Source organism: Danio rerio, chromosome 19, assembly GCF_049306965.1.
Source record: "Danio rerio strain Tuebingen ecotype United States chromosome 19, GRCz12tu, whole genome shotgun sequence".
NCBI lineage: Eukaryota > Metazoa > Chordata > Actinopteri > Cypriniformes > Danionidae > Danio > Danio rerio.
This window is the reverse complement of record NC_133194.1, coordinates 39,275,541-39,296,462: the sequence shown is the minus strand read 5'-3', so window position 1 is coordinate 39,296,462 and position 20,922 is coordinate 39,275,541. Positions and strand designations below refer to the sequence as shown.

At 33.5% G+C, this 20,922-nt stretch overlaps 1 protein-coding gene across 8 annotated transcripts in view; it reads right to left on the bottom strand.

Annotated features, from left to right (window-relative positions):
- c19h1orf94 (chromosome 19 C1orf94 homolog) overlaps positions 1 to 20,922 on the bottom strand; it is a 40,888-nt gene that overhangs the window by 8,821 nt on the left and 11,145 nt on the right. For 5 of the 8 annotated variants that reach the window (XR_012395171.1, XR_012395172.1, XR_012395173.1 and 2 more), the window contains exons 3-6: positions 19,692 to 19,856; positions 19,454 to 19,596; positions 822 to 940; positions 124 to 191 (exon numbers count right to left, since the gene is read on the bottom strand). Coding sequence is in view for 3 of the 8 variants with exons in the window: in XM_073931831.1 (XP_073787932.1) it covers positions 124 to 191; positions 822 to 940; positions 19,454 to 19,596; positions 19,692 to 19,856 (495 nt within the window). In the remaining 5 variants the exon portion in view is untranslated. Of the gene's footprint in view, positions 1 to 60; positions 192 to 821; positions 941 to 19,453; positions 19,597 to 19,691; positions 19,857 to 20,922 lie in introns of all 8 variants that reach the window. The other 3 variants (XR_012395169.1, XR_012395170.1, XM_073931833.1) reach the window with 1 other exon arrangement.

The following is a 20,922-nucleotide window of genomic DNA, read 5'->3' as shown; positions in this document are numbered from 1 at the left end:
GGGGCTTCATTGTGAAACACAGATGACCCGTGAAATTTGATGTAACACACTTCACCTCACCTTCTCACTGATGCGGACCGCGCTACAATTTTCCCCTCAAAGAACAGAGCAAATCAACCTTACCGTTTGCCGGGCACGGGAAGCCCTGTCTGCCCGCTGCTGATGGATTTACATTGTCTGGAAAATTGACACTGCGGGTATAAGATAAGAAGGAAAATTAACATTAATTCCACACTGGAGGTGTGTAGTGTGGATAAACAAAGGCTCAAACTGAGAGATGTCTTGTTAAATCGCTGATTTGTGGATAGATTTGAGGGGCTTCTGACATTGCTCTTGAATCTATGTAATTACTGTTTCCATTCAGCAGTGACGGGAATATTATTGAATCTGATCCTCGTGAGCTCTTAAATGCGCTGTTGAACCAAAATTTGGATATTCCTAGGCATAGCTGAATAAAATTAATTCAGTACATGGAAAGGCATACTGTGAGGGATTTTGCATCATAGGTGCCGTTTAGCATATTCAATCAATGCCTTTTATGGCACCTTTAATATCCCAAGACGATGCATGTCATATATTTTAGTTAAGCATGCTCATTTTGCACTCCAGGTGAAATTTGGCAAGTTGACCTTTTACTTTTCTAATCAAAGTGTGACTATTAAAGAACCAACAGAAAATATTAGTGATGCATGTGCCTGTGTAATCGTTGTTTGGGAGATTTTAATAAGAGGTGCTTGTTAATCAAAGATCATTAGAGCCAAATGTTAATTTTCCTAACAATGGGAGGTGTTATCATAAGTGGTGTGAAACAGGATTCTTACCAGTTGCCATGTTGAAAAGGCCACAGGGAAAAATCTCCGACAGTATAGCATGGATTGAAGCCAAATCCATGGGGAGGCAGAAGATTGGAGAAAAATAGGGGGTTGACTGGTATGTACACCTGAAAAAAGGCCAGATCAAAAAAAAAAAAAAAAAACGATCAAAACACAACTCTTTGTCAATTAATAATGAAGCAAGCAGCATCGCAGAAGAGTTTCTACAAAAGCATGTAAGAAGTCAATTTGTCCTGTCATCAGTTTTAGAAAAAGGAGTACAGTTATGAAGTGATTTACTGATACAGTGCATTAGTGCCTGTCCACATTTTCAGCAGAGATGGTTCCGGTAATGTTTTCCCCATATACGTTTTCTTCATTTAAGCTTTATATACCATGAACCAAACTGCATTAAACTAACTGAAAGTGCAATAGTATTACATTTTGTTGTTTCATGTTGCTTTGATTAATTATATTGTCCACATTTGTAAGTTTCTTTGCTTAAAAAAAACAGCAAAATTATTAAACGTTAATGTAAATAATTAGTTTGCATAAGATTACAATCAAAGTCTCCTTAAGGCAAGTCATTTCACTCAGCGCCCATCTTTGTAACGCCTCTCGGGCTGTATGCCCAGGAATTCTGTTTGAATGGGGAAACATCAAATTCTCTTGCTAAGCTTATAATTACATTTCACATTACAAATGCCCAAAAAAATTAAACAACAACCATCTCATGAGTTTAATTTCTAAATGCTCGTATCACGCAAAATCTGCAGAAACTCATGTATGGTCCGAGCCTCTTTCCTGGAGAATTGTCATTCTATAGCGATCGCTGATTGGCTCCTCCACTAGAAGACGGGTCTTCATTTGCCATATTGACAGTTACACTATTCTCCATTCAAAAGTTTACGAGTGACATGTCTTGTGTATTCTATAGTCTTTTTTACTATCCAAGATGGTGCAGAGCATCAGTGCAATTTAAAAAAAAAAAAGATACTTGATGCTCTACATCACCCCAATATGACTGTGGACACTATACGTACACACAGTTCTGTCCAAACAGCTTAAAAAAGATGATTTTCATCATAGGTGGGATAAAATAAGGGGGATTTATAATAAGGGGAATAATAATATTAATCTTAACTGGTTTTAATAATAAAAAATTAATTAAATGTTTATTCTAGCTGAAATAAAACAAATAAGACCTTTTCCAGACGAAACAAAAAATATTATTATAGGAAATACTTTGAAATATCTGTTGCTCTCTTATACATTATTCAGGAAATATTTGAAAAGGAGGGCTAATTATTTTGATTTTAATTGTATTTTTTATATTTCTAGCTATTTAATTGCCACTTAGAACAGCAGGTTAAATGATTGTAGGTTTTATTTATGCTCGTCTTGTTTGATTGTATATTATTAATATGGGGGAAATTATAGTCACGTGATTGTTTGCATCAAACAAGATACTTCAAACTGCTCTGAAACTTGCCATTATAAAAACACATGCTTGTTGTTTCAGGGGTTTGAAAGATAGGTGGATGGGTAGATGGATAGATAGACAGACTACCTGACAAAAGAAAAAACTACTATAGGAAGTACTTTGAAAAAAGTCTTGCTCTATGAAACATTATTTAATATATATATATATAAAGAGGGTTAATTATTTTGACTTTAACTGTTTATTATATTTCAAGCTATTTACTTGTCACTCAGACCAACAGGTTAAAAGATTGTAGGCTTTATTTATGCTGGTGGTGTTAACTTTTATATGGTTAATATGGGGGAAATATGAAGATTGTTTACATCAAACAAGATACTTCGAACTACTCTGAAACAATCTCTTCCCATTATTCCATCATTTTTATCCAAAATGTGCCTCTGTTCCAGTAAAATAAGCATAAAAAGAAGATAACGCTCGGTTTTCTATCTATCTGAGAGAGGACTTTCATTTTCTTTTCCTTGGCGCCTCAGATGTAAAAGACCACAGATTCACAGTCGTGACACGACATCAAAGCGGCTTGATCTGAAGCAGCCTATACCTCCCTTTTAGTTTCCCATCTCATAAATATCATCAGAGCCACATATTGTATGCGCATGAATGTGACAGTGTCGCTGAGGTAATACATTTACTTGCTGTTGTTTGAGCATCTATAACACTTCAGTTCAGCTGATCTGAGACTCGCAGATGCTCCTTTGTATCTGTTTTCTCCAAAACCGGGATTCACCTTGCACGTTCATAAATGATTCAGCTGTGCGCACACGGGTTCAGAGGCACTGGAAAGTGCGCACATATTTATTTTACCTTAAAAAAGACGTGTAAGATGAACCCCTGAGTTAAATCTGTGGCTGCTGCAAACTTTCCGCTGTTTTGATTGGCACTTCAGGGTAGGCCGGAAACAGCAGAGCTCAACTCTGATTTGAAAAAGTCTTGTAAAAATTTGTCAAGAATGAGAATGATCGTCAGTTATCTTCACTGCACTCTAGTTTTATATGAGGTTGTAAATATGTTCTACTTGAATTGTTTAATGTAACACTTAATAGAAGAGTTGTTTCATCTTCAATAAAAACATGTTTGATAGATAGACAGACAGACAGACAGACAGACAGACAGACAGACAGACAGACAGACAGACAGACAGACAGACAGACAGACAGAAAGACAGACAGACAGAAAGACAGACAGAAAGACAGACAGACAGACAGACAGACAGACAGACAGACAGACAGACAGACAGACTACCTGTCCTTGATCCGAGTTGTAAGAGCAACGAATAATACCTTGACTTGACCATTTGAAAAAGAATGTACATTTTAATGATTCATCTGTTGAACTGCATAATAATCATCACAAATACTGCAGAAGACCTATTGGAACCTACATAGACCCAAGATTCTTACAGAAATCAGTCAAGCAGGAAAAAGGAAAAATCATGGTTTGGGGTTACATTCAGTATGAGGGTGTGCAAAAGATCTGCAGAGTAGATGGCAACAACAACAGCCTGAGGTATCAAGACATTTGTGCTGCCATTACATTACAAACCACAGGAGAGGGCAAATTCTTCTGAATTTAAAGAAACATCTTTGTTTTTTTACATGAACACTTATTTATTAGCTTTTTTTTTACATTGTTTAAGCTTTTTATTACATATACAGTATAAGTAGTGTCCACTTTTATTTTTGTATTAACTTTTGTTGTAAAATGTCAAAATATGGGTGAATTAACGTTGTCATTCTCCATATGATTATAAAAATTAATAAGCTTACAGATGTTGACCTGTACTATTTAAATGTTTAGTAGTCATACTAAATTATATATTTTAATATTTAATAAATGAAAAACATAAAAAGTGCTTGCTCATAAATAGGTAAAACCTTTGTTTTATTGGCAAAGATTTTAATTAAATGAGATTTAAAAAGACTTTTACAGTGTTCAGCATATATAAATACACCCCTCACAAATCTCTCATTTAAACTCATATTTTCTATAGGGAACTATGCAAAATTATATTTGTGCATATGCATATACATTACTTTAGTCAATACTGAAGTCAAATCAGGAGCTTATCTAACAAAGCAACTTATAATAATAGATAAATTTAGTAGCCCAAATTTATACGTTAGGGAAAAAAAATAAAATAAAAAAATTATATATATATATATATATATATATATATATATATATATATATATATATATATATATATATATATATATATATATATATATACATTTTCTTTTTTTGTTCTTTACAAAAAAAAACAAAATATTTTTTTTCTTTTTTTTGTAAAGAGCAAAAATCAAGAAAAACAAGAATGTATATAAAATGTTGTTGAAATTTTGTAGTTTGTATTTTTTGTTTTCCAATATTTTGCTTGATTTTAAATGTACTATCTTTTTATTTCTATATATGCATGGTGACTAAAATTTTATTTTAATAAATATGTTCGTTAATAAATCTGTTTTGTTTAAATGCACCAAAATATATTGCCTATATTCCCTGAGAAAATATTTATTTTCAAAATGGAGTCAAATACGTTTTTTTTTAACCATTATATTATTCACCACTTATTAATCAAACGATTTTTGTCAAAGGATTTCAGAAAAACAAAACATATGTGCACTGATGCTTCAGAGAAACCTGCTGTTTTGTTTGAATTGTTTGAAATATTTAGAAAAGCTTTTTAAAAATTACTCCATGGATTTTGCTGTAACTAAATGAGAATATAAAAAAAAATGTTTTTAAATGTAAGTCCTCATGGCTAAAACTTCACACTTGGAAGTCTATTAAAAATGACGTCTGAACTCGACAAGATTATCTTCTTTTAGTGTCCTGATGACTTTTACCCCAATCTTCCCTTCACCTCCTTTTACACACAGATAATAAATCTTTATAAAACAAGTCTCCAGGCTCATACACTCACACACACACCTAGAAGTACTTACACAGCCCACAAAGTTTAAGGTGTGATGAATGAATGCAAATTATGAATACAAATGGCTGTGTGCGAGTCACAGAAAGGGGTTCATAATTCACAATAACCAGCGTGACTTTACTACTATCGGCCAAGCCAACCGCCTCTCTAAATAAAACCATCAGATTATAGGAAAGTGCTGACTCATTTAGACTGACAAAGGTGGCACGGGTTGATGAGTTTCACCATCCCAGTTGCCACCCCAAAGCAGTATACAGGACTGGAGTAGTTTTGATTGAAACCAATATCAGTATTAATACTTTTTAGGATATCAATAAGCTAGTAACTTTCACGTCACCTCAAACTTCAGTTTTCCATCAAATCCTGACCAATCAAATGCTCATTAGTATCTGATATGCTCCACCCTCTTCAAGACGCTTTCTTTACTAACAACAGTCAGTAATATGAAGGCATTGTAGAAAGAACTTCCACAATAAAATGTGTTTGCTTTCTAAAGACCATGTGAACAAGATGTTTATTTCATTATGTTGGTGTACTTACAAATAAAACTGTTGATAATTTTGAGGGTGGGGCTTTGTTCATTCTTTCATAGCAAACTGTAACAGAGCCACGGTTAAAAATATTGTGGATGTCATCAAACTGACATCATCAAATAAGCACTGGCCCTCGAAACGGTTAGTGGATTAACTTGCATAGATTATGGGCTCTATTTTATTAATCTAGGCACAAAGTGAATGGTGCAAAAGCATTAAGGGCGTGAAGGAATCCGCTTTTGTTATTTAAAGACCTAAAAAACACGAATCACTCTGCAGTGCATGGTCTAACAGGGTTGTGCTTTTTTCTTAATGATTTATGGGTGTGTTTTTACAATAACGTGCATTAAACCAATCAGAGCCTCATCTCTCATTCCCTTTAAGAGTCAGTTGCATCACACAATGGTGCATTTGCTATTTACATGGCAAACTTTGTAAGTGGAAAAACTGAACACTTCACTCCTAAAATCAGCCTCTTTACTTTCTCTTTCACTTTACTTTACTCCTTTACTTTCGTGGATAAGAAAACGGTGTTGTACGCATTCCACTGAAGACATAATTAATTTCATTTGTTAAGCGCAAAGATTTGTTTCAAAACAGATTTGTTTTTATTTTATGTTTTATCCAAACACACATATATTATACCCCATATGGTCCAAAACCTGACAGGTGGACAAATCTAAGCTTGTTTTTATTAAAACAAATATAAATATGCATATAATAATATTACTGCTAATAATAATAATAGCATTATACAAAATCAAGTTGTCATGAATAAACTGAAAAAAAGCTCTCTGAGGTGAAGAATGCATGGGGATGTGGTTTTTATATTTATGTAGAAAATAGTAACTTTTGTAATATTTTATTCATCTAATTCTTTTTCATATGTAAATACATTTGTGTATTGCTGTACATCCTGTGTGTATTAAGCAATATGTAAGCATTTAAATCGCATAACTAACGCGCTCTGCGCTGGACTTTAGACCTGCTTTCAGCTGGTCAATTGCATAGTCTATTTCAGTTTCTCAAAATAGCAACGCATCTTAATACACCGAAATTTTGGACCGAAACACCCATGAGTCTACACAGTGGCACAAAAGGATTTGCTATTTAAACAATGTGACGCAAAATTAGAAAATAACTGTTTTGCTGGTCTGAAAATAGCAACACATCACGCCAAACACGTCTTGCACCTAATTGTGCCAGGTGTATGATAGGGCCCTAAATGTTCACCTAAAGAAAAACAATGTGTCCTAGCAAAATAAACATTGTAAATTAAGATTTCACACATACTTTAAAAAGTATTTAGTGTAATTAATTACAAAATAACTAGTTGCTGTAATTAAATTACTGCTATATATATATATATATATATATATATATATATATATATATATATATATATATATATATATATATATATATATATATATAATACATTATTTTTCATTAGTAGGTAATTTAATTAGAGTTCATATTTCTATTTCTCTTAAAATCTGCACATACAATTAATTAACAGTATAAACCAATTCAGATAGAAAGAGACATTTACTTTTTTTGTTATAGAAATATATTTTGAGAAATGAACTAAAGAATGCTACATTTATCTAGACAATCGCACATAAATAAATTGAGTTAATAATTACTTTAGAAATTTGATTAACCCCATTTTTAAACTAAAGGACGTTAGGTTTGTCCAACAATTGCAAATGGTTAAGAAAATGAGCTCAATTAGATATTTGTAAATATTTGAGTTAAATTCTTATATATGTTGAGATTTGTGTGAATTTTTAGTAGTATTAAGTCTAATTGAGTAATCAATTTACTGTTTAGACACAACAAATTAAATAGAAAAGTAATTTAAATATATTTAATAAATATATTTAATAAATGATAAACTACTTTAAGTAACTTACTCAACTTTCTAAACCTCTTCTCATTTTATTTAGAAATATATATATATATACAATAGCAGTTTGTGACATGTTTAGTCATAATCAGTTAAATCAATGTTTTTACAAAATCATAGTGTTCACTACAGTTTCTAGTCTTGCTGCATGTCAGACACCAGTATTTTAAGGATCTGTTAAAGATGAATCATATATTAAGTATGCATAGACATAAACATTATGATCGTGATTTTTAACAGTATTACAGCACTATGATTGTATATGATTGTCAATTTGTACTTGCTTTCAGCATCTAATTTAGCATTTGGACCTGAAGCTTGACACTGATGGATCATTGAATTAGCATATTTGTAAGGTGACCGTTATGAAGACAGTGATGGAAAATGTGTAAGGTTGTAGTTCTGAAGCAATTTGTGCTTGCTTGTACCATCTGGATACCCAATAATGATTGGAACAGTGGTTAGCTGTTAATAATAGTAGCCGTTTGAAATAAGGATGTTACCTATATTGATTATAGACCACACAAAGACATAAAGCTTGCACAGATTGTTAATGGTGTGATTTTATCAGTAAAAGAATTGAAAACAGAAGTCATAACCTATATTGATTCCTGTTGCTAGAATAATTAAAACCAGCGGCTTCACTATTAGCACAGACTGATATGCAATTGTGCTCTTGAAATGCATTCAAATAAATTATATATCTATTATCTGATAAAATAACTGATAAAAATAGTTATATTCACCCTTTCGAAAATAGAAAAATATATATTTTTTATGTTAATAACCATAAGAATTGTGCAATAAGTAAGAAATAATTGACAACAGGCCACTGATTTATTGGAAAAATAATGCACACACAAGGTAAAGTGGTCATGATGCAAAGCGGAGGTTATAGCATGAGTGTGCATTATTTTTGTACAATTCATAGACCAGAGTCAATTATTCTGCTTATACACTAAAACTAAGATGCACATTCATTAATTTCCCTTCAGCTTAGGCCCTTATTCATCAGAAGTCACCACCGTGGAATGAACCACCAACTATGTTTTACACAGCAGATGCCGTTTCAGTGACAACCCAGTACTGAGAAACACCCATACGCACTAATTCACACACACATACACTAGGGTCAATTTAGTTTATTCAATTCACCCATACCGCATGTCTTTGGACTGTGGGGAAAACCAGAGCACCTGGAGGAAACCCACACTAACATGAGGAGAACATGCAAACTGCCAACTGGTCCAGCCAAGACTTGAACCAGCGAGCTTTTTGTTGTAAGGCGTCAGTGCTACCCACTGAGCCACTGTGCCCCCCTCATTCTGCTCTTGTTTCCTTTTTGCCACCCTAATTACACAATCCAGAACTCGTCCCTGCAGCTTTTGGCCTCCGAGTCCTTGACACAGCAGCTCATATACACACCTCCACATGTGCTTAGGGCACAATTATTGCACCCCCCCAAAAGGCCTCCAGTCAGCCTTCCCATAATGCATCACTAATTCACCCGTCTGCCCTCATCGCACCGCTGCATGCCATTTGAGGACAAAAACGAGCGTTCGTGTTCCAGTCATGTCATCGGCATGTGATTAATGATCACATGATAAAAAGCGAAGTATGATGAAGGGAGAGTGAAAACAAATGGTACACACCGCTTGCGGGAATGAAAGAGGAAGCAAGTGCAGATAACTGAAGATTGAAGAATGATCTGGAATTTCAGGGCTGTTATGAGGGGCATCCATCACCACAGACAGTCAAACAAATAGCATCTTCCATATTCAATTAGTTCCCCTCATGGAACCGGTTACACGATCGCCATCCGGTAACTGTACGGTGAAAACTTGCAAAGCCATGGACACAGTATTGCAAGCCATTTTAAAATGTAATTTAGGAATGGACCAGTATATTCTGCTACTAGTGCATCTTTTAAATAAAACTAATACTACTAATAAAACTGTAAAAACATTACAAATACACTTCATTCAACATGTCTTTTACATGTAAAAATTATTTCTTTTGGAAAGAATTTAGACTTTCATGCATTATACACTAGATTTTGGTCACTTTCCAACACAACCTAAAATCAGCCTTATATCAACATCATTTGATGTCTTTATTAGACATCAAAATAAAATTGTCCATAGATGCTGACTAGACATTGAATTTTGGTCACCAAAATTACTAAATGCACTACAGAATGTTTCGTGTACACACATCCACAAATTAGATGTAAATGCATCAGCTTTTTACAGCGTAATACACACTACTCACTACACTTGAGTACTTTTGAAAGGTCTATTTACAATTTGTAATATTTATAACAGACACCTTTATGTGCACTACATTTTTAGTCAAGTAATAGTACTTTAACTTAAGTGTGATCCTTCAGTACTCTTTTCACCACTGGTTACTAGTAACTTTTTAATAGACGCTTGTATTATTTGTAGTTATTACTAAATCGCAGAAAAAATTTGAAATTTGTTACTTGTAACAATAGAATAGTTACTAGTCACTTGTAAAATTAGTATACTGAGTAAGTCCCTAATATCTATTTAAAGGAATAGTTCACCCACAACTGAAAATTCTGTCATAACTTTGCTCTCTATTTACATGTTCCAAAGCTTGAAACCTGTAACCATTGACTTCCATGGTATTTGATACCTCAAAATCGATGATTACAGGTTTCCAGCTTTACGCAAAATATTTAGTGTTCAAAAGAACAAATAAATTCATGAAGGTTTAGACCAACTTGAGGGTGAGTAATGTATCATCCTCTTAATAGGTACACTTTAAAAATGCTGGGTTATTTAAATTCAAATATTGGTGAAATACAGACAAACTCGAATGCAAATAGTCTAGATTTTATTTTAATTTTTTTATTTTTATTTATTTTTAATAACCCATAGGTTCTTTGGTCCATATTTTACCCAAATTGGTTGAAATAACCCAGAGTGTAGAATCTAGTGAAAAAGTAAAAGTAGTATGTTTCACAAAGGAACCAGTACTAAGAGTACAGAATAAGCTCTAGCACCAAAAGATGAGGAAAAAAAAGCTCAGCAGCATGAAAATAGATACTCATTCGCTTTATAGATGAAACTTTAAAATAGCTCACACACACATACTTTCACCATAATGCTCATCTGTCTGACCTTCACTTCTGTCTTCCGGATCTATTCATCCTCACATCTGTGACCATTGTTCCGTAAGGTGAAGTTGTGAAGGGCTTGACATGTTAAGATGCTGTTCTGGTGACAGCAGAGTATTTTGGGAATGCAGTGTTACTTTGCAGTTGTCACACAAGGTAAAACAATAGCGCATCGACTGCCTTTCTATAGGGACTGACAGCAAATGGGGTCGGTGACCTACTTTCCCGTTTGTTTAATTATATATACTGTATATTATTTATTTATTTATTTATTTATTTATTTATTTATTTATTTATTTATTTATATTTATTTTATTTTTTACTTATTTATTTTCTATATTTTGTATTTATTAATATTTTGTTTAATTTGTTTTGTTTTTATTTATGACTATTTTTATTTTATTTATGTATTTGTTTATTTATTAATTCTATATTTATTTTATATTTTTACTTATTTTTACTACATTGTTTATTTATTCATATTTTTGTTTCATTTATTTTCTATGTTTTTTTTATGACTATGTTTTCTTTTATTTAAGGTTTATTATTTTTATATTTATTTTATATTTTACTTATTTATTTTCTATTTTTATTCATTATGTTTGTTTAATTTATTTGATGTATTTTTATTTATGATTATTTTTGTCTTCTTTATTTGTGTTTATTATTATTTTTGTATTTATGTTATATCTCATCTTATTTATTTTCTATATTTTTGTTTATTAATATTTTTGCTGCATTCATTTTCTGATTTTTATTGATGCCTTTTTTAATTTATTTTTATTTAATTTGTTTTTATTGTGTTTTTATTTATATTATATTTTTACTTATTCATTTTCTATATTTTTTATTTATTATTATTATTTTTGTTTTATTTATTTTCTATGTTTATTTATGACTAGTTTTATATATTTATTTATTTATTTAATTTTTCATTAATAATGTTTATATTTTTTTATTTTTACTTATTTTCTATATTTTCTATCTATTAACATTTTTGTTTCATTTATTTCCTATTTTTTTTATTTATGACTGTTTTTGTTTCATTTATTTAATGTTTATTTATTATTTTTAGATTTATATAATATTTTTACTTATTTATTATTTTAGTTTCATTTGTTCTGGTTTTTTAGTTTCATTTGTTTTGGACTATTTTTGTTTCATTTATTTGTTTATTTGTTTGTTTATAAAGATATATTCGTGTTTTTCTGTTGTTATTGTTATTGTTTTTTTTGTTTTTTTTTTCATTTGTCATTTGCTGTTGCTTTTTAACAGCAAAAGACCCACTCTAGCTTGGAGAAATGCACACAACTGTATTCTGATTGCATCAGCTCATGAAGGTCCCTTGATATTTCTGGCAAAGAAAGCAAAGTTTGTTATGTAATGCGCAAGGACCAAGCGGAGTAAAGTGAAGACGATTTGATTACAGTGTGGAAAATCAAGAGGAGGATAAATTACTAAGTGAATAAGAATATAGAAAAGGAGAGTAAAATCAATGTCCGATGAGCAGAGCCAAGAAAATGCCAATATAACAGCAGGCACAAGATATTCAGATGCCTTGTTTGGACGCTGGAAACCGTGACGTGTCCAAGGAAGCTGGTTTGCTTGGTACATAAATAAATGCGGGAATGGGCTATTTTATTAAGTGTTATCCCAATAGCCACATCATATATTAAGCAGAAGATGTGAAAAATGTGCTAAAATAGATCAAACCTACACGCTAACAATAATGCATTTTGAACCTGTTTCAAGAAGAAGCTGTCAAAACACTTCTTTGAGTTCCTGGTGCGTTTAAAAACAAGGATAAAAATAAACTATTTGCATGGCAGTGTATTAACAATCCACGTATTAGAGTCTTTAATACAACCATTTATTTTTTTTTTGAATGTGGTAAAAATGACAGCCCAGACCCAAGAGTGGCCATACGTGAAGCGCTGACATTAAACATTTAGGTACAATATAAAATCTACAGACCTGAACCGAATGCTAATGCTAAATGTTTTATGCACATTGTATCCTTTTAGGGATATGCAAACTCTAAAGATGATAAAAGTATAATGTAGTAAACAGTTTTCGAAAGAGTACATATTTATGAGAACTGTGGCAGAAAAATATGATGCAATTATGCACATTTTTACAAACATCATCAAAAAGTAGCAGACTGTATAAAAGGCAGATGACATGGAAATAAGAACAAAACTGCCCCCGTTTACCTCTCTAATGGAATAAATACATATGTCTATCAAGTGATTATTTTTTAGAAGACAGAAGGTTTTCAGTGCATCGTTTTCAACTGAAGTTTTTATAAAAATGTTTCTTGCAAAGAATTACCTTAATTTACTGTAAACTTCTGGGGTTTTGTTACAGGCTATCAAAATGATGAAACAAAGATGAAATAATAAAAGTAAAAAAAATGTAAAGACTGTGTAAACTGACAGTTGCTTAGACTTTTATTTTAGTATGTTGATGTACTTCCAACTGAAATAGAATATTGAGTAGGAGCAGGACTTTCTATCTGCGAATCATTCACTCAAAGCAAACTAACAGTAACAAGGGTGTGGTCAAGAATAATGTGTCAGATATGATGAGACTTTGATTGAAGATTACCAAAACAAACTTTTGGCAACTTTTTTTTTTTTTTTCAGTGGACTAACTTACACAAATTAATTGTTCACCTAATAAATAACGCAGAATAAACAATGGACCTTTTGATTTCACATGGATTTTAAACCAATCGTTAAAAAGTTACAGTATGTTACCAAAAGGTATAGCACTTTTTCCTTCATTCATTCATTTTCCTTTGGCATAGTCCCTTTATTTATCAGGGGCCGCTACAGCAGAATGAACCGCCAGCAATTCCGGCATATGTTTTACACAGTGGATGCCCTTCCAGCTGCAACCAAGTACTTGGAAACATCTGTACACAAGTCATTCACACACATACACTACGGCCAATTTAGTTTATTCAATTCACCTATAGCTCATGTCTTTGGACTGTGGGGGAAATCGGAGCACCCAGAGGAAACTCACATGAACACGGGCAGAACATGCAAACTCCACACAGAAATGCCAACTGACCTAGCCGAGACTTAAATCAGCGACCTTCTTGCTGAGACGCGAAAGTGCTAAATCTTAATAGCTACTTAAATAGCTACCTAAGCTTTAAGTAATTTTTGAATGAACTTTTAGATGTCTTATTCAACTTCTTTTTATTTTATTGCAAAACATTTATTTAGCTTTCAGTGAAAACTCAAGACCTTCACAATTGATTATGGCATTTAGTTATTAATTTAACATTTATTTTAGACTGACCAAATATGTTATTAATCTGATTAATCCTCTATGAAGAGTTAACAAAAAGCATCTGCTAAATGACTAAATGTAATAAAAGTATAAAAATATATATATTTTGTAGTCCAGCAGGTGGCGCTATGAGTAATGGAGTATTATACACACTAATCGGCCACTTTATTAGGTACACATTACTAGTAGCGGGTTGGACCCACTTTTTGCCTTCAGAACTGCCTTAATCCTTTGTTTCATAGATTCAACATGGTACTGGAAATATTCCTCAGAGACTTTACTGACATGATAGCATCACACAGTTGCTGCTAATTTGTCGTCTGCACATCCATGATGCAAATCTCCCGTTTCACCACATTCCAAAAAGTTCTCTATTGGATTGAGCTCTGGTGACTGTGGAGGCCATTTGAGTGCAGTGAACTCATTGTCATGTTCAAGAAACCAGTCTGAGATGATTCATGTTTTATGACATGGCGCATTATCCTGCTGGAAATAGCCGTCAGAAGATGGGTACACCGTGTTCATAAAAAGATGGACATGGTCAGCAACAATACTCAGGTAGGCTGTGGTGTTGACAAAATGCTTAATTGGTACAAATGGGTCCAAAGTGTGCCAAGAAAATATCCCCCACACCATTACACTACCACCAGCTTGAACCGTAGATACAAGGCAGAATAGTTTCATGCTTTCATGTTGTTGACTCCAAATACTGACTCTACCATCCGAATGTCGCAGCAGAAATTGTGACTCGTCAGACCAAGCAACATTTTTGCCAGTCTTCTATTGTCCAATCTTGGTGCGTCTGTGCAAATTGTATTCTCAGTTTCTTGTTCTTATCTCACAGAAGTGGCACCCGGTGTGGTCTTCTGCTGCTGTAGCCTATCCGCCCCAGGGTTCGATGTGTTGTGTGTTCAGAGATGCTTTTCTGCAAACCTCGGTTGTAACAAGTGGCTATTTGAGTTACTGTTGCCTTTTTATCACCTGGAACCAGTCTGGCCATTTTCCTCTGACCTCTGGCATCAACAAGGCTTTTGCGCCCACAGAACATTTCAGGTCATTTTCTATGAACCCTAGAAAGGATTGTGTGTGAAAACCCCAGTAGCTCAGCACTTTCTGAAATACTCAGACCAGCCTGTCTGGCACCAACAACCATGCCACATTGAAAGTGACTTAAATCCCCTTTCTTTCATATTCTGATCCTCAGTCTGAACTGCAGCAGATTGTCATGACCATGTCTACATGCCTAAATGGATTGAGTTGGTGCCATGTGATTGGCTGATTAGAAATCTGTTAACGAGCAGTTGAACAAGTGTACCTAATAAAGTGGCCGGTGAGTATAAGTTATTATATTAAAATGCATTTAATTTTTGAAATATGTATTTTTATAATGGTTACACTATGGACTTCTGTCAATAATATTTTTCTGCTTTTGGCAGTAGCTTAGCAACATCTTGACCTTATCTGCCTGCTGGTCAACATATAATTAAGCTGAAAACTAGAACTTCAATTCATGTGATTACCGGCAGCATTTCTTTCCTTATCTTTTTCATCTTCTCTTTTCTCAGCACCTCAATTCTGTGGTTCCTCTGGACTGTAACTAAATGGCAGAACACGAGCCAAGGCCCCCGAAGCAGTTTCATTTAAGATTTTTCAACATTATCAAAAAAATCTCATCTCTTCCGACCAAATAAATAATTTAAGACAGCGAAATTCAACAAGGACGATTGTCCGGTCAGTCCAGAATTATGCCTATATGATGAAATAATGGTTTTCCTGATAGCTCTAGATGAAAAATCTAATTGCACAAGAACAAGAAACCTGTGTAGCCTAGCAACAGCACACAGTCTGGTTTTAAAGCACACTGTTCATGTAAATGCTCTTCATGGCTGGTCACGAGGAGGGAACAAAGTGACTTCAAACTCTTGAAACTAATCACCCATATCTCAAGCAACATGTGGCACCTCATTTCAAGAGAGAAAAAAATAACAATAATCATAATAATAATAATCATAACAAGCATGACCCATCAATTAGGGTTCCACAGCTAGAATTAAACGTTGAATCAAATATTCAGACGGGCATCAAACATGGCAATTTAATTGGCCTCCTGTTCTTTGTTACTTGCATCCCAGTTTTCCTCGGTGCTAAATGCTGTGCCACAGCAAACAACAAACATCTTAAGATGCCCTTCACTTTACTCGTACACAAGCTCCTCCTTGCAACTAATCATTCCTGAAGAGAAGCGAAAAGGTCAAGCAGTCATCAAAATAAGATTATGTGTCCAATATAACCTCATCACACTTTCACACAAGGATTGTAGTGAGCTGAAAGTCGGCAGGTGAAATGTTCAGATTGGGGTTTAGAAAATCTGTAATAATTGAGTGATACACATTTTGTAAGTTAATATATATATATATATATATATATATATATATATATATATATATATATATATATATATATATATATATATATATATATATATATATATATATATATATATATATATATATATATACACACACATATATATATATATATATATATATATATATATATATATATATATATATATATATATACATATACATACATACATATATATACTACCCTACAAAAGTCTTAATAATAACTTTACTTCTAGTTGATTATTTGGTATCAGAAGTGGCTCATATGAAAGGCAAATGCCTCTAGATTATGCAAATTTTACCAAAATAAAATACGATCAGGCCTTGATTTTGAATTATTTCATTAGGAGAGTAAGGTCTGTAAAGTATTGTCACTAAACAGAAATAATGTACAGTATAGAATATAAAGTCATGGTGCAGTGGAAATGAATTATTATTGTGTATGACTCCCATGGGCTTGGAGGACTGCATCCATACATAGTCATCTGGAATGGCAAAGAAAGCGTTTTTGCAGGACTGCCAGAGTTCATCAAGATTCTTTGGATTCATCTTCAATGCCTTCTCCATCTTACCCCAGACATGCTCAATAATGTTCATATCTGGTTACTGGGCTGGCCAATCCTGGAGCACCTTGACTTTCTTTGCTTTCAGGAACTAAAACTGTGGAGGCTGGTATGAGAAGGAGCTTATCCTGCTGAACAATTTGCTCACTCCTGTGGTTTTTAATGTAATGAGCAGCACAAATGTCTTGATACCTCAAGCTGTTGATGTTGCCATTCACTCTCTCGTAAGCCACAATACTGAATGTAACCCCAAACCATGATTTTTCCTTCACCACTTGGTTTATGTGAGAATTTTGGGTTCTTGTGGGTTCCAATAGATCTTCTGCAGTATTTGTGATGATTGAGATGCAGTTCAACAGTTGATTCATCAGAAAAATCTAAATCAAGTTATTATTTGTTGTTCTTACAACTTTTGTCAGATAGTGTACAGTACCCACAATCTAGGGGATAAATGGATCAGTTTATGAAACACAGGAATTATTGTTTAACGTGAGGATAAACTGGATCATGAAAAAATATCCAGACTTTAGCAGTTTTCCATATTTTGTGATTCATGTTTATAATTTATTTTTCTCCATTTATTTATGCTTTTTAATTGCATTATGGGATGTTGACCTTTCTTCCAACAACTTTAACCTTGAAAAGTTCGAAAAAGTAACTTTTATGAGCATTTTTAATAGTTTAAAGTGCCATATCGTCTGGGTTGGTGTTGTACATAACGGTACAAAAACCTTGTAATAAACTAGATTTCTGTTATTTTACAAACTTAGTTCTCTATGTATATCTTCTTATACCTTATATTATTTCAAACTACTAAAATGTAAATAAATCACTTTGTTAAACTCCAGAGTTGAATTTTCAACATCAAAAAGTCGACAGAGCAGAGATCAGCATCCCATAATGCAATTCACAACTGTAAATAAACACTGTATTATTATTATTATTATTATTAATATTATTATTATCTGGATTTTTTTTTTTTTTTTTTTTTGTATTTAATAGGGTCAAGGGCAGTTTATGAGTTAAAATACCATTCTAGTTCTGTCAACCGAGCAGAAGAACTTGAAAACCTACAATACAAATATCAGAAAAGAAGGTCAGTGGATAAGACAGTTGTGATGTTCATTAACCACTGTGGCATAAGAAAGCCGTATAAACGTGACAATACATCAAACATGGCCATGCGTCTGAAGCATCATCAATAACAGGATTGATGCATAAAGATGAACTAATCAATCTAAGAATGCCATTAAATAGGCCTATCATGTAAATTGTCACCTATTAATACTGATTTTATTGTAAAATATGGAAAATACAACTACTAATGGGATATGCAATATAGCAATCAGGCATCTAGCAATAAGTATTACTAGCTTATATATTAATAGCTGAAAATTTGAAAACGTATAATAGATTACTTATTTACTTATTTATCGTATTTGCAGTAAAAATATTAGTTTAATGTGTTATCTTTTTTTTTTATTCAAGAATTCTTGTTTTTTTTTTACCACTATAATTCATTTTTCCCCCAAACATTTCACCAGGAGTTTTCATTTCTACATTGCATATTTATTTAGTAATATTAATACTTTTAATTTGGACCATTTTAATGTGTCCTTGCTAAATAATAGTGCAGTATCACAAAAATAATAAATAAAAACAGTTTCAGACCAATGCTGTTCTTTTTTAATTTTTCATTTAAGAGAGAATTCATATCAAATTAAATACTTTTACATAGCCCACGTCCTTGACCACATCATAACATTAAGCATAAAACATCAACAAAGATTAAAAATCTACAACAGTTATTCTCCATATCAGTAAGTATGGATAATTAAAAATTCTGGGTTGTCATAACCCAACATTAGATCACAAACCTAATGGACAAACTACATCGCACTTTACGCTCTTATACATACTCTTATTCATAGTCTTATTTTATTTTTCTTTATTTTAGTTTATCTTATTTAATTCTCTAGAATTTTTATAGTAGAGCACAATATGTGTCATATTGTCAATTTATATTGTTTGATGTACATAGCACCTTGGTCTTGGAGGAACATTGTTTTGTTTCACTGTATACTGCACTGTATATTGTTGAAATGACAATAAAAGCAAACTTGACTTGATACTGCACAAAAATATGGACAAACATAAAGTTTGGTTATATTTATTATTACATTTTAATCATACTTTATAACTAAACAGTTGCATTTACCCACATTTAACCCAACGTTGAGAAACAACAGCCCAGCAATTTTATGACTGGTATTGTAAACTGCATTTACAAATCATTGGCAAACACTGAAAATTGGCATGGTAAATTCTCAAATTTGGGGTTTACCTCAGGGACCCACAGGTAACAGTTGGCTGGCATTGACCACAGGCCATGACCCGTTCCTGTAAAAAATGGGGCGTTTTGTAGGGCACACCTTCCACTGCTGTTCCACGTCTGGACGCCATCCATATCTCCTGGCACTGTTATGTCTGTAAGCACAAACACAGAGGACACACCTAGTAAACAACGAGAGAAACAGAATGAACAATGAGAGACAGGAATAAAATAAGTGAATCTGCCTCACCAGGGCCCGGACCTGTGGCCTTAGTCTTTGCAACAGTGGCATCCTTGCGGTATATATGACATTTGGCATTGTCAAGAGGGCCAGCTGCGTTCTGGGTCCCGCTGCCAGCCCGGGTCTGTGCCATGTGGACACCATCTGCACTCCTGCCCAGCTCCACTTCTCCACCTTAGGAGGAACAGGTGACAGGATTAACACATGGGGAATGGGAATACTCGGCAGATCCAAACGCCATTTTCAATTGCCATATGCCATAGTGAGAAAGGAAAGTCACAAAATGTACATATTACATGTAGTAGGTCAATATTAGTATTTATGTGAATGCTTTATTATAATAGCAATAATCAGAAGAGTAATTGTGGTGAAGTATTGCAATATGGGTATTTATACATTTTATTCTGAATAAATTATCTATCTATCTATCTATCTATCTATCTATCTATCTATCTATCTATCYATCCATCCATCCATCCATCCATCCATCCATCCATCCATCCATCCATCCATCCATCCATCCATCCATCCATCCATCCATCCATCCATCCATCCATCCATCCATCCATCCATCCATCCATCCATCCATCCATCTATCTATCGGCACAGGACGTCAAAACACAGGCTCAATGTGAAAACGTATCCCGGTATACATTTCTGGAGAGCACAAATTGTGAAGATACGAATGGCTGCATTTCATCCTTAAAATTAATGCTACAGGGCAATACAACACCACGGACGGCTTCTGTTTCTTTTCGCACTACCAGCTGACTACCTATCTCCTTGTGGAAGACTTTTCCGCTATTACCAGTTTGCCCAGTGGCCCAGTTCATACACAGAGAGGAGTTTATCGCAATTACGGGGTTCAAATCTGGCAAGAAACGGTTACAGAAAGCAGGTAAAACAAAAACAAAAGAAATCAAATAAACATGTAAATAACAGGGTGAGATGGTTATACGATCTGAAATGTGGTAGAAGTCAGGTGAGGCCTTTTCTCTTTTTGGATTGCTTTTGAAAACACTGTCGGTTGGGTGAAAGGTAGGTGGTTGGGGTATCGGTTGGTTAGTCAGTCAGTCAGTCAGTGGACTGTGGCCTCTGGTGGATTTACACAAAACAGCAGGTGCGATTGGCACTCAGAAGAGAAATCTGAGATCTGAAAAAGTGTACAAAGCAGTCTCTGGTGGATGTGCGAAAACAAAAACTGCAAAAAACATAGCTCCTGGGATGTATTTCAGGATCT